The sequence below is a fragment of the Pan paniscus genome, chromosome 7 (genome assembly GCF_029289425.2).
Source record: "Pan paniscus chromosome 7, NHGRI_mPanPan1-v2.0_pri, whole genome shotgun sequence".
Lineage (NCBI taxonomy): Eukaryota > Metazoa > Chordata > Mammalia > Primates > Hominidae > Pan > Pan paniscus.
The window spans coordinates 119217170-119232361 of record NC_073256.2 but is presented as its reverse complement, the minus strand read 5'-3'; the positions used below and the strand labels follow the sequence as shown (position 1 = coordinate 119232361).

The following is a 15192-nucleotide window of genomic DNA, read 5'->3' as shown; positions in this document are numbered from 1 at the left end:
ACTGATCAGTCGAGTAATTGATTCCCTGCCAACTATTTTCCATCCAGTCACGTTCTTAATGCCAAAACAGCTAATAAATTCGGCGAAAAACAAAAACAAAAACAAACTGCTTTTGTATTAGTATGTAGAAAAAAATAGAGAGTAGTCTATTTCCCAGCAATTTTGCAACAAATTGTTTAGTGTCATACAGACATAGGAGAATGGTGTTTGCTGGAGATAAATGATGATTTCAATTAACCAACAAATGTTGACTAAGTACCTACTAACTTGAGCCCTAGAGAAGAATGATATGGTATAACACGGACTTACATATTTGGTAATAGATTATGTTTCTAGAAGCATAATTCATTTATTTGTTCAATAAATATTTATTGAGCAGTTGCTATGTGACAGGCACTGTGTTAGATGGCAGGGATATTAATAGGGATAGGAAGGCATGCAGCTGAGAAGAGTGGGGTTGGGAGCGAAGTTAATCAAATAATCACACAAATACATTTTACAAATGTGTTAAGTACTATGATAGAAAACAACAACAGCAAAAACAAGGAACTATGAGACTATAAAATGCAGGTACCACCCCTAGTCTCAGTGGGGATCAGGGAAGGCTTCCCTGCAGAAATCTGAAGGTGTTGGAGATGGGCAGAAGAAAGGCCAGAGCAGAGGTTCTAAGGTAGAAGGGAGCATGCAGCTTACTAAGAATTGAGCCAAAGCTAGTATTGCTGGAGAGCAAGGCGGGCATCCTATGGGGGAAAGCTAGAGGGGTGGCAGGAGCCAGATCATGAAAGACTTAGTAGAGAATGAATGAATGAACCAACATGAGTAGTTTATAACAGGAAATGAGTCCTGTGGTCTTCTGTAAAAATGAAAGGAGTTTGCAATTGTATAATGACTCTGCTGATAGGGAGAAGATATTCGTTTACTCACCCAGCCAATATACCCAAGACAAAATCCCTGTTCCCATGGATCTGAAATTCTAGTGGAAAAGGCAGATAATATGCCAATAAGCAAATATATAGGTTTTATACTAAGTTTTTGCTTATAAGTAAGTAGTATGGGTCTTTAGATAGAATTTAAACATGATTTCAAATCTAAATTGTATTGCATGTAAGTGTGGTTATTCTTCTGTTTAGTTAAATAACGGCATATACTCTAGAAGACCTAAGAGGATGCTTAGGACAGATGTCCTTCATAGTACCCAATTCACGGTCAAAGACTTCGAAGAAATTTCAAGAGAGGAGAACGAGAGGGAAACCAGGCTTTGTATTAATTTGTTCTTGTTTCTGAGACAATAGTGATCCCATTGTCCTCCCTGTGCCTCATTCTGGAGTGGTGAGGGGAGGAGGAAGGGAGCAATACAAAGACTTAAATGAAACTCACAGAGTCTAACACTGATGGAGAAGGAGCTGAGAGGAAGAGCATTTCAAAGTCTGTTTCTTTGGTTTTATTTTCTTTGTTTGTTTTTGAAATGGGATCTCACTCTGTTGCCCAGGCTGGAGTACAGTGGTGCAATCTTGGCTTACTGAAGCCTCAGCCTCCTGAGTAGCAGGGACTACAAGTGCGCACCACCATGCCCAGCTAATTTTTGTATTTTTTGTCGAGTCAGAGTGTCTCACTGTGTTGCCCAGGCTAGTCTAGAACTCATGGCCTTAAGCAGTCCTTCTGTGTTGGCCTTCCTAAGTGTTGGAGTTATATACGTGAGCCACCACATCTGGCCTCTATTTCTTCTTACAAAAAGACCTTATTATACCTTATATATTTAATATGCTTTATACATTTTGCACATTTAGCATATCTAGAAAAGTTTCACATCTTAGAATCAATGTACATATTTAAGGAGATGGATTTCTTTCTCACATTCTCAAAAGTTGTTATTTCATATTGCTTCTTAAAGCCATTACTGACTTACAACACAGAAAACAATACATGCCTGGAAACTTATTTGAGGTTTTCAACTGTGCCTGTCTTTTATGAAGGTCTGCTGGAAGACTTCTTGATGCAATGTTTGCATAGCTACATAGAGAGTATTACTGACATCAGTGGAATTACACCAGGGCACCAGTGAGGATTACCTTCAGGTCTTGTTTGCAAAAGTCAGAGGGTTTGATGTAAGTAATTCATTATATCAAAGGGAGGCATAATAATTATCTGTTTTAATCTTCAGGAACCTCCTTGTTTCTGACTTTCCTACTGTATGAATCAAAGTGATTATTTCTACATATGCTGTCTTAGTCTGCTTTGGCTGCTATAACAAAATATCATAAACTGGGTGGCTTATAAACAACAGAAATTTATTTCCTACAGTTCTTGAGGTCGGAAAGTCCAAGATTAAGGTGCTGGCAGATTCGGTGTCTGTTGAGGTCCTATTTCCTGGTTCGTAGATGATGCCTTCTCGCTGTATCCTCCTATGGTGGAAGGGGAAAAGAGACCCTGGGGTCTCTTTTATGAGTACACTAAATCCACCTTCGTGTCCTAATCAGCTGCCCCAAACTCCACCTCCTAATATAATCACCTTGGGGGTTAGGACTTCAACATATGAATGTGGGGAGGGAGGCAGACACAAACATTCAGATCATAGCATATGCCAAGAATCTTAGAATTGGGAGGAATGATGGACATGTTGTTAGTGTGATCCTTCAGTATGTTTTTTTCAACATAGCACTGTTGTCATTTTGAACCAGATAATTCTTCTGGAAGGGAGTGTCTTGCACATTATAGAATGTATTGCAGTATCCTGGTGCCTGTAGTATATTCCCCAGTCATGACAACCATCTGAAGACATTGCCAAATGTCTCCTGGGAAGGGCAAATATCTCCCTCAGTTGAGCACCCCTGCTTTAGTGCATCTTAATCAATGACTCACACTGCTCTGTTTTAGCCTTGTATTGTAGTTGTATCACAAATGTGTGCAATTCTAAATGTGTAGCTTTAACAGGATGGTATCTTTGCAGTTCTATAATTCTCACATCCAAATTGAAGATGATATTATGAAACCAGAATTATAGGGTGAAAAAATTAGATATTTACTCAGCCAAGCATGTGAAATTCTAACGTGATAATATGTTTTTCTGGGAGCCTTGTTTTATTTGTTAAAGCCTTAGAAAATTTTACCCTCAAAGTTTAAAACTTAGTGGTTCAATTGTTTCTTAAGAAGATACATTTATGAGAGTCTTAATGCCACAAAGACTCCACTTCAGTCAGCTGCAAGAATTAAGAGCCTTTTGGTCCTTGGCACCAAACTTAAATGAGACATAAATGAGGCACATTTAATGAAATCAATTCTAGTTTTATAGGAAGCTGAGAATAACAGAGAGAAAAAAAGTGCTGCTCTTGTGTCCTTTGGTGATGGTGTTTGACATTTTAGTGTAATTTATTATAATAGTATACTGGTTAATGTTCCCATATTATCTGTGGTTTAATCAAAGTTTCTGAAAATGGGAAGAATGTGTTCTGTCACTGTAAAGCTAAGAAATGGTATTTCAAAATTACTTCAATCATACATGATTAGATCTTCTAAACTGGTATTTTACTGTGCTATGGTGCAGTGAAGACTTCAAATTGCAAAAATGTACTTAGACATGTAGTAATATATGACACCATTAAAGAGATTATTTTTAAATAAAATTCCTTTTTATTTGTATTTTTTTATTTTAATAGATATTTCGTTAGGTGGTTTTATGAAAGTGAAATTCCTTTTTACTGTTATCTTTTACCTCACTTAAAGGCTTCCTGCCTTAAAGTGTCACATGTAGTTCAAATGAGCCAATATTATTTGTAAAATAGAGTTTCTTTTGTGTCATGATGCTGTTCAGAAATATTAAGGACTTCTGATTATCTCAAAAATAAATTTCTAAGTCCTTTTCATGACATTCGAGGCCCTCTAGTAACTGGCTTCAATCAATCTTTTCACATTTATCTCCATTACCTCCCTTTGCCTTGTCCCCATATCTTATTCCAGCCATAATGAAGGAGGTGGCCCGGGTCATCTTTGCACTTTTCTGCCTCCATAGCACTTCTCATGTTGTGATTTCTACCCCTCAAATTCTAATCCACTCTTAATCATTTATTTCACAAAACATTCTCAAATTTTCTTAGTTGGAATTAAACTTTCTTTTTTTTGTATAATGCTTTGAAGCACTAGACTAGTGCTTTTCACACTATCTGGCGGAGAATTCAATTTTTGAAAAACTTTCCAATTCATCACAAGTCAATAGGTGTCCTGTCTGTGACTACCAGTGAGAGGTGACAGCGTGCGGGCAGCCCTCACAGCCCTTGCTCACTCTCAGCGCCTCCTTGGCCTCGGCCTCCGCTCTGGCCATGCTCCAGGAGCCCTTCAGTCCGCCACTGTGCTGTGGGGGCCCCTCTCCGGGCTGGCCAAGGCCAGAGCCAGCTCCCTCTGCTTGCAGGGAGGTGTGGAGGGAGAGGCGCCAGTGGGAACCAGGGCTGCTGCACCTGGCGATCGTGGGCCACCATGAGTTCTGGGTGGGCGTGGGCTCGGGCTCAGTGGGCCCCGCACTCCGAGTGCCCCCGCACTGGCCCCGGGCAGTGAGGGGTTTAGTACCTGGGCCAGCAGCTGTGGAGGGTGCGCCAGGTCCCACAGCAGTGCCGGCCCACCAGCGCTGCTCTCGAATTCTCGCCAGGCCTCAGCTGCCTCCCAGCAGGGCAGGGCTCGGGACCTGCAGCCCGCCATGCCCCAGCCTCCCTCACCGCCCCCCCCCTCCCCCCCACACCATGGGCTCCTGCAAGGCCCCAGCCTCCCAGACTAGCGCGGCCCTCTGCTCCACGGCGCCCAGTCCCATCCACCGCCCAAGGGCTGAGGAGTGCAGGCACACGGCACAGGACTGGCAGGCAGCTCTGCCCTGCGGCCCTAGCAGGGTGATCCACCAGAGGAAGCCAGCTGGTTTCCTGAGTCGGGTGGGGACTTGGAGGACTTTTATGTCTAGTTGGAGGATTGTAAATGCACCAATCAGCAGCCTGTGTCTAGCTCAAGGTTTGTGAATGCACCAATCAGTGCTCTGTGTCTAGCTAATCTAGTGGGGACTTGGAAAACTTTTGTGTCTAGCTCAGGGATTGTAAATGCACCAATCAGCACCCTGTCAAAACGGACCAATGAGTGCTCTGTAAAACAGACCAATCAGCTCTCTGTAAAATGGACCAATCAACAGGATGTGGGTGGGGCCAGGTAAGGGAATAAAAGCAGGCTGACCCAGCTAGCCGTTGTAACCCGTTGAGGTCCCACCACACAGTGATGGTTTTGTGTTTTTCCCTTTTGCAGCTCTTGCTGTTGCTTGCTCTTTGGGTCTGTACTGTCTTTATGAGCTGTAACACTCACAGTGAAGGTCTGCAGCCTCACTTTTGAGGCCAGCGAGACCACGAGCCCACTGGGAGAAATGAACAACTCCAGACCGGTGGCCTTAAGAGCTGTAATACTCCCCGCGAAGGTCTGCAGCTTCACTGCTGAAGTCAGTGAGACCATGAACCCAGCAGAAGGACCAAACTCTGAACACGTCTGAACATCAGAAGGGACAAACTCCAGACACACCATCTTTAAGAACTGTAACACCATGAGGGTCCGCGGCCTTATTCTTGAAGTCAGTGAGACCAAGAACCCACCAATTCCGGACACACCAGTACTTAGAATCTACTCCAGGAAACTCACCATGGAAGTTTGGTAGTCTCCAAACCATTCTATACCCCGTTCAATGAGATGAGTTTACTTGATTACACATTTGGATGCTGTAGCAATGTCCAGCTCCTGTAGAAGTTTATTGACAACTACTTGCAATATCTGTATTTGCGTTATTGAAGTCTGATAAGACTGATCCGTAGACCACATTTTAAGTAGTGCTGTCTTAGACTCTAAGTTCCATGAGGACAGAACCTAGGGCTGCTTTTTTTCATCATCGTAATCATAGGACATGACATTGACCGTCACATAACAGCACATTGATTACATGCAGAGGTTCTGTCAGTAGCAGTTTCTGCCTCCAAAGTAGCTTGGATTAGATCTTGATCACTGTTTAGCACCTGTGGGATCATCATACTTTACTTATAACAGAAAATAAGAATAAATGGGATCATCAGTCTGATTTATTTTTAAAATACATGCTCTTTAATACAAAGTCTAAAAAAATAATGTTAGCTTCTTGGTGCTGGTATGACCTCCTTATAAGTAAAGATCACTTGATTAATAATTTAATTTTCTTTCACTAGATGTAAAAATTCTCTTCAAGTTCACTTAAGTAAAATGAAGCTTAAAAGAAATCTAAAACAATTAGCCTCTTAAATAGCAAGACTGTATGAGAGAAATGTGTTCCTTGTACAAGGGAACCCCTGTAAAAAACAAAATTATATTTAAAACCCAAATGGCTTTCTATTATGCAGCTCAGGGAGAAACATTGAAACTCTTGAACAGTCTAAAATTGTGTTTCTGAAAATGAGAATCACATGGAGTTAGTTTAGCATCTACCAATGTAATCTCTATGGGACAGAGTAACATTTTTCGAAGTTTAAAATGTAAGATTCTTAATAAATTACATGACAGTGCTGTTTGAACATAACAGCTCTCACTTTCAGTGGTTCAAGAATGTCTTCTGAAGTGGTAGGAAGTAGCAGTTGAATGTTCATAGTTTTCACTGAATGCTTCATTATATTAATGTTAACAGCCAAGAAAAACGAGGACATTTACTATATGTTTTTGCCACCCTTGGCCACTTAGTTTTCTGTGGAACATTTGTTATTTCTGGGACATAAGGCATATGCCCAGAACCATAATTAGTAACAGTTTGATGTTATAGAATTTCAAAATTTAGTATTTTCTAGCTTCATTAGATCAGTGGCTTCCTCTGAAATATAAAAGCATTATACAAATACGTAATACAAATACAGATCCTAAGGGTACATTCTGGAGTCAGCTTTTTTACTCCTTTACTAACTGCAGTATTTGCTTGTTTTGATGGGGAGGTGTTCAAACAGCTCTTCCCCAGAACCAGAGGGAGGCACTGCTCTAAGTACTTTATATATATCAACTTATTTAATCATTGCAGTAACAGGTGAGAAAAAAAGGGGCAAAAAGACATTCATTTGCCCAAAGTCACTTAAATGGGAAATTGTATAGTCAGGATTTCTCCTAGGGAGTCTGGCTCCAGGGTCCATGTTATAGCATACATAGTATCTTTTATGCAATACTGTTCCTGTAAGGAGATGAAGGCTTCCAGAATTCCACTGGTAAAATACTGTTGAAAAGGTTATTTCCTTGCAGACTATCTCTGACTAATGCTTAGGTAGTAGCTGAGAAATGCAGAATGACTGGGGAATGCTGGGTAGCCAGGAATGCTGGATAAATGGGGAAATGCTAGGTAACCAGGGAATGCTGGGTAACTAGGAATGCTGGATAATAGGGGAATGCTGGGTAATTGGGAATTCTGGGTAGTCAGGGAATGCTGGGTAACCTGGGGAGAGGGACAAGAAGTCATTAGTTAGCAGCTCACCCTAAGCAACCTTCTAGTATCTGTAAACCAGAGGGTTGTTATTAATACAGAATCTGGGACTGCTGCAATGTTGATTATCCTCACATGAGATCCTTCAAATCAGTATTATCTTTGAATCAGAAGGATATATATTTGTAGATGCGTTTTACTTCAAATCTTTAACTGTATTTAAAATTCACAGGTTTCTAGCACTTGCTACATATACAATAGCTGAGAGGAGACATTTCAGGGAAAGAATGTTACTTATTTATTAATTCGTTTATTTTTTACTTAAGACTTAAAGACTTTGTGGGGGAGTGGGTTAGCAGAGAGAACCCTTAGTCTTTCCAATAGGAAATTTACCACTGAGTTCTCATATATATCCTAGCCAGGGGAGAAAAGATAACCACTTTTGCTTTGTGCTGGAAGTCATCGGTTGCTGAGGCTGATTATTCAAAGAAAGCAAAACGTCTCATTGGTATCAAAATGTAGTTTTTCCCATCTTGTGTTACTAATGCAGTTATTAAGGACTGAAAATGCAACATTGCTTAGCAACATGCATAACAGTATTTACTATTATTTTATTTGAGCAGCAGCAGCAATAAGTACTATGTCTTGTAAATGTCCTGGTGACATTTTATTTTCTTTCTCATCTAACATTGCTTGTATCCATTGCCATGGTATTAAGCAAAATGCTTAGTCTGTGGCTTGGCAGAGTGGGTTTAGATACACTCCCTTAAGTACAGAGATCAGCCCTGAAAGCTGGCATTGGCTCAATATAGAACCAAAAGGAAATTAGGCTGCAGGTAAGAAAAAGTAGTAAAGGATGCCTACAACTGTCATGGTCTATATAAGTCTTCTAATTTTCACTACCAGCAAGTATATCATGATGTCCCGTGAGATGCAGGAACTTGCTATAATACTGTTCAGGCTATTTGTTTTGTTGTCTCCAGTCTTTCAGGCAGCAACTAGTGTTCATAATAATCAAAAGCAAACATAATCCCTATTTCCTCCTAATGAAAAGACAGCACTTTGACTAATAACTGTGCTAGCACTGCCTTGTCATTTACGCTTCATCCTGTGTGTTGGAGAATGAGTTGATGTCTGAGAAAATTTGATCTGGGTGGACTCCCATCCAAGCCCTCCTTTCTTCTCCAAATTAGAATAGCAACTGTACATCTGAGAATCCGGGCATTCCTCTACTATTTTCCCTTTTTCTTTCTCCACAGTCATCCTAGCTTGACCTCTTAAATCCTGGTATTCTAAGTTGACTTCTGCCTGGGGAAGAGCAAGAAATCCCAGAGGTTAGGACCGTCTAGCTAGAAAGACTGTCTCTAAAAGATTTGAACAATTTTGAGAGGAAAGAGGGGCCAAGCTTCTCTCATAAAAACAATAGAGAAAGAATCAGTTCACTACTACAACAGAGGCAGCCATTCATCCTGGAGAGGAGAGATGTTCCACTTGGGATTGTTATCCAGTGATTGATGTCTTTTCAATTCCAGGACATGTGGAGGTTCTTTAGGGATTTGAATCAGTGAGCAGCTTGTTTAATTCTTTGTCCTTCCCAGGGAGGGGTCCTGAATGTGGACATCTTCCTCATGCAGTTTCGGTTTTTGGTGCCTTCCACGTCCTTGGCTTTGCTTTTGCTTTGTTGCGTCTTAGAATCATTAATTAATTATGGATCCAGTTCCTTCTGTGCACTTGCTAATTGGACGTTTTGAAAAATTGCTCCGTGCTGGCTTCAATAATGAGGAGAGAATTAAAAGGCTGAGGAGTGCTAGGAAAGAGAGACAGACCACAATGGTCATGGAAATCTAGCAAAAACCATCCGAGATATCTGTTACCCCAGTAACCAGGGGACACGGAGCACCGAGCAGAGAGGTTAGAAAAAAGGACAATGAAGTGATGAAAGGGACAGGGTCAGTGAGGGGGCCTATTCTTGAGAAGAACACTTGCAAGGAGGGAAATCCTGTGTGAATGGTGCATTGGCTGGACAGCCTGAGCTAGCTGTTGCCTCCTGTTGAGGAGGGGAGCTCCCGGAACAGGATGAAGAGCCAGGACTTTGGAGTCCAGCATCCTGACATCTGTGTCTGGACTCTGCCATTTACTGGCTGTGGGATGTGGAACAAATGACTTTACCTCTCTGATCATCCAGTTCTTCATCTGTGAAATGAAAAATAATAGTACTTGTGTTATAGTGTTGTGGTAAAGAATAAGTGAGATCAAGTTGGTCAGACTGTCTAGACTACTTCCCGGCACATAGCAAACTCTCAGTACTGGCTAGTCATTATTATTATGCAGTTATGTTGTCAATTTAATGATGTAATAATAAAATATTAACATAGGTAACATACTTAGTCTGGCATAGCTCAGGACTTAAAATACTTTGTAGGAGAATCATTGTTTCCATTGATTCCTCTCCTTTCTCTTTCTGGCCAGTTTGTTTTTTCCGCTTATACCCCTCCCTCCTGTTCTACTTAGGAAGGGGAGAGGAGTTAAAAATTGGATAAGATGCTGGGCACAGTGGCTCATACCTCTATTCCCAGTGCTTTGGGAGGCTGAGGCAAGAGGATCACTTGAGGCCAGGAATTTGAGACCAACCTGGGCAACATAGTAAGACCTCGTCTCTACAAAAAAATTTTTTTAAATTAGCTGGATGTGGTGGTGCACACCTGTAGTCCTCGCTGTTCAGGAGGCTGAGGCAGGAGGATCACTTGAGCCCAAGAGTTGGAGGTTACAGTGAGGTATGATTGTGCCACTACACTCCAGCCTGGGCAACAGAGGGAGACCCTGTCTCAGAAAAAAAAAATTTTTTTTGATTAAGAAAAACGCAGCTGTTTGACTGGGGGCCTTTGGTTGTTGGGATATAGCAGAAGTGTGGGAAATGCTGAAAGAGGCCATCACAGCCCAGCTGGCCAGATAACCCATGGAAACCCTTCCCAGTGTGGATCCTATTATCGTGGGCCATTACTTATTTGATATTTAGACATAGGTGATTTGCAATTTCAGATTCTAGATTTTCTCCTCCATTAAAATGTAAACCTTCACAATGGAAAAGTTTGTTGTCTCTTTTGTTTACTGCTAATTCTCTAGTGTCTAGATACAGCTATCAGCTCCACCTTTGGGCTGAACCTCCTGAAAGTCCTCAAACGGGCCTTCAAGTTCTGACACAATCTCCCCCACCCCATGTTACCTCTCTGATTTTATCTCCTCCTAGTCTGTGAAATCTAGCTAGATATATTCAGGAGTAGATAAGACTGTTGGGGCATATGAAATACATCTAGCAGCAAAATGTAGTAGAAAGATTTAGAAGGAATCATGTTTGAGGTCTAAGTTCTAGTTCTGCTACTATTTCCTGGGGTGAAACTGGGCCAAATCATGTGACCTTTGTAGGCTTTAGCCTCCACACTGAAAGAAGTTTGGATCAGGGTGCTTCTAATTGTAAATTTAATGGCAATGCTATCCTTGGTTGTAGCATAATATGAAGTTGATTTATCCATTCAGAAACATTTCTGAGTATTTTTGGTCCCTGGTGTGAAATTGTGAATCTTAGCCTGGTGATTCATAGGCTAACAGCTGCTTTCCCACCATCTACCCCAAGCTCAGGGCTTTGCAATGGGGGCGGCAGTATAGCCAGAACTGACATCATGTCCCATTCTTCCTAGGTCCAAGTCATTTCCATCAAGCAGCATTTCCCAGGCTTTTGTCATTCAGGTCCCATCTCCATGATTTTTACTATATCACATTCTATCTATATTATTTTTTACTTAATGTCTTTCTTTAAACCACTCCTTCTTTATATTTTACCTTGCATTTGCCCTAAGCAGCAGTTATAGCTGTGAATAGCTTTGAAATTGGATATGCCAGCTATATTTTTTTCTAAAGCACATGAAAATAAATACACAACCATAATCCACCATAACTATGCACCACTAAAACTGTCTTGAGTAACTCCAATGGTTTGCCTTGCACACTTTGGGAAGCATCACCATGAAGGTGAGGGACAGAGCTCTGGAGCTTTCACCGCCTTGAGTGTCCTTCTTCCAGTGATCTTAGACCTTGGGAGGAAAGAAAAAGCCATTCTCAATGAAAATCTGAGGGAGCCCTTTCCAAGGCATTGGAGATTGTTCACTTTGTTTTGATTTGGAATGTAGTGCAGAAATGACTAAGCCTTCCCAAGAGGCCAAGGGCTGCTGGAAAGAAGAAAGAAAGGTATTTTGCTGGCTTAAAAAACAGAAGTCAATGGCAAAGGAACACGCTGAAGGGAAAGAGCAATTAACTGAAATAAAATAAAGCAGCAGAAAAGTGAGAGGAGTGGTGGGGAAAACTACTGCAGAGAAATGCAGTTGCTCCCAGAAGCAAAGCATTAGTGGAAGGTAAGAGACTTTGCAGAGATCCTCATTTCCTCCTCATTTTGGACTTTCGGAGTCTCTCTCTCGTATGATGTGAGAACTGATTCGATACACAGAGGGGCTCAGCTTGGAGGCCCAAAGTATGATATTCTTCAATACACTTCCTGCTATTGGGATCATGCTCTAAACAGGTTAGCTCCTCCATGACATATACTTTTGGCATGAAAGGTGGATCTAAGGCTACCAGAGAGAAAGAGTTAGAAATGAGTGTAGACTTCCTCTAGCATCTTTTCATACTTAATTAAGAAAGAGAAGGAACTTAGCCTTTATCATGGTATAGATTTGATTGACTTAGGCCCACATATCTGCAAGGGTCAGCCAAATTTAAATTGTAAACATGTTTTTAGAAAATCTGAATTCCCCGGCACGACTGGCTTGAGCGATTGGAAACAAGATGCAGGACCCCAACACAGACACTGAGTGGAATGACATCTTAGACAAGAATGGCATCTTACCCACCAAGGAAAGTCTAAAAGAATCAGAAGAGAAGGCAGAAGAGGAGCAGCATATCCTTCAGCAGTCAGTGGTGACAACATACGAAGATATGACTTTGGAAGAGCTGGAGGATCATGAAGACGAGTTTAATGAGGAGGATGAACATGCTATTGAAATGTACAGATGGCAGAGACTCGCTGAGGGGAAAGCAATTAAACTGAAGAATAAATTTGGAGAAGTTTTGGAGATTTCAGGGAAGTATTATGTTCAAGAAGTTACCAAAGCCAGTGAGGGCTTGTGGGTCATCTTGCACCTTTGCAAACAAGGAATTCCCCTCTGTGCCCTGATAAATCAGCACCTCAGTGGACTTGCCAGGAAGTTTCCTGATGTCAAATTTATCAAAGCCAATTCAACCACCTGCATACCCAATTATCCTGATAGGAATCTGCCCATGATATTTGTTTACTTGGAAGGAGACATCAAGGCTCAGTTGATCGGTCCTCTGGTGTTTGGCGGCATGAACCTGACCAGAGATGAGTTGGGGTGGAAACTGTCTGAATCTGGAGCAGTTAAGACGGACTTGGAGGAGAACCCTAAGAAGCCGATTGAAGGTGTGTTGCTGTCTTCAGTGCAGAGCTCTGTCCCCATGAGGAGGGACAGCGATTCCAAGGGTGACTGAGGCTGCAGCTGCTATCACATGCTGAACTTTCTTGTGACAAATTGTCTGGATTTCTTTAAGAAAAGGAAAAGCAAGAATGAATCCTTCTGGTTTTTAGTTTTGTATAAATTATGTTTCAAATCTTTACATTTTAGAAATAATCATTGCTGGAAATTCTGTTAAATATTTTGGAACTCTTTTTTTAAACTATAGTATTTCCTCTAAAAAAATTAAAACCAGCTATTGGTATGGCAAAAAAAAAAAAAAATGAAAATCTGAATTCCAGAGGATTAAAATATCTCTGTTTGGGAACATCTCCCCTGGCACACAGCTGAAGTAAGTGCCTGCAGATGGTCCCAGCCCTGTTGAGGGGAACTGTGTTGGGGTCTAGCATGTATTGTGCTGGGCCCCTGTCAAAGCTGATGAGTTCCAATCTAGAATTTTGATTAGGAGGAGGGAGGTATGTTAGGAGCCAAGTCAGCTGCACAAAGGCTGATTGGAAAAAAACTTCTGTATTGTTTTGTGCCTTTCCAGATTTTTCTATTTAAAAATAGTGCCCATTAAGAGGGAGTGCTGATATCATTACCATCCTCTCCAAAAGGGGACAGGAACTGGGAGGCTCTGAGGAAACTAGGTATGGTCCATACAGCAGATAGGACAGATTCAGCCAAAAGACAAGAAGCTCTTGGTTAAGCTGCGCCAGGAATACTATCAATTACTGTTTCCTGGGATGAATTTAGGAAAAACCTAAGAATTAAATTGCGCTCAAAGCACACGAATTGCAGTTTCATGTACTGTTTTTCTAGAACCTCAACTAGGATATTTATAATAAGGTTTTGGTTTCTTTCCAGACTTGAGAGAACATTCATCTAAAATTACATTTTTTCAGGTCAATTTCGGCCAGATGTTCTTTAGATAACTCATGAACGTTCTCTCTTTTTTTGGGGGGGGGGTGGGGGCGGTGGTAGAGCATAGTCCCTTGAACCCTTTTTGAACCTTTTTGGTAGATACTGTTTGTTTCCTCATTCCCTCTTTATTTTCTCTTCTCTATTCTCGAGTCTCTGTAGAGGCTGACCTGTGGGCCAAATCCTACTTCTGCAGATCTTTGCCCCCAGTAAAACAAAACAAATAGACCATCTTTCACTTTTCAGAATTTTCAAGACTATGTCAATGCTTTGAGTAAGTCAGACCTTTGTGTAGAATACATGAGTCTCAGCAGCAGCAGTGATGAGTTGGCCTCTTCCAGAAGGGAATTCACTGCATGGGTGTGGGCCACTGAGTTAAAGTGTTTCACAGCCCACTTTGCTACCCTTGCCTGGTTCCTGAAATGGTTCAAACAAAGTAACAACTTAAGTCATCAGAACAACAACAAAAAAAGATTATTAAGTGCACTTTCTTTTATGTGATTTTTATTCTTGTTTATTTGTTTCATATGAACTTTATGTGAACAAAGGGACCTTGGTGAGTACCTGTACAGCCAAATCAAACTTTAACAGAATCCCCTAAGATAAGACAGAAACTATGGGAAAAGGTTTTCTTATTAGGTATTTGTTCTGTCCATTCTCTGAAATACTCGTTTCTAACACTGCTCTTCAGTAAGGAAAAAAGTCATTTTTCTTTATATCTAGACTATTGAAGTCATTATATTTGTGATGGGAAATTTTTAAGTATGTGAAGTAAAGAGAGTGATGGGAGGCTGAGTTGGAAAGAGCACAACACCTAATTGAGTCCCCTCTTCGTCTGGTGAGTTAGTATTGTGCCCATGCTCATGAACTAGTGTATTTTCTGTTTTTAATTTCCTCAATTTTCAAACTGTAAAATAAAATATTATGGTGTCTGTTTCCTGGGAACAGAAAACACATGTAAGTATTTGAGAAATTTGAGACAGAAATTTGGTTTGAAGCTTGTCAAAAAGATACATGAAATCAAGCCCCAATAAAATATTTTTCTTGCTTGCATCTAGTTTATCATGATTGGATTAAATTATTCTTTGTAACACACTCCTGAATGATTTTATAACAAATACATAAACAGGAGGATAACTTAAATGCCATTATGCTAACAATACCTACAATTTTGGTCATTGCACAGACATGACACTTAAAAATTAGTATACATGTGTAGACTTTGGTTTAAGTCTTTTATTAAAACAGTACTTTGAGCTTTTATTGTTATCAATTAATATTTTAGGGTGCCTGAGGCAAGAGGCAGATGGAACCTGC

At 40.8% G+C, this 15192-nt stretch overlaps 2 protein-coding genes across 9 annotated transcripts in view; both read left to right on the top strand.

Moving 5' to 3' along the window:
- Window positions 1-15192, top strand: part of NCALD (neurocalcin delta) — a 443184-nt gene that overhangs the window by 245640 nt on the left and 182352 nt on the right. The window lies entirely within an intron of this gene.
- On the top strand, window positions 7716-14894 carry LOC117981473 (phosducin-like protein 3). Its single transcript, XM_034966434.3, has one exon. It carries the CDS (start codon window positions 12272-12274, stop codon window positions 12989-12991), a length of 720 nt encoding a protein of 239 aa, XP_034822325.1. The 5' UTR covers window positions 7716-12271; the 3' UTR covers window positions 12992-14894.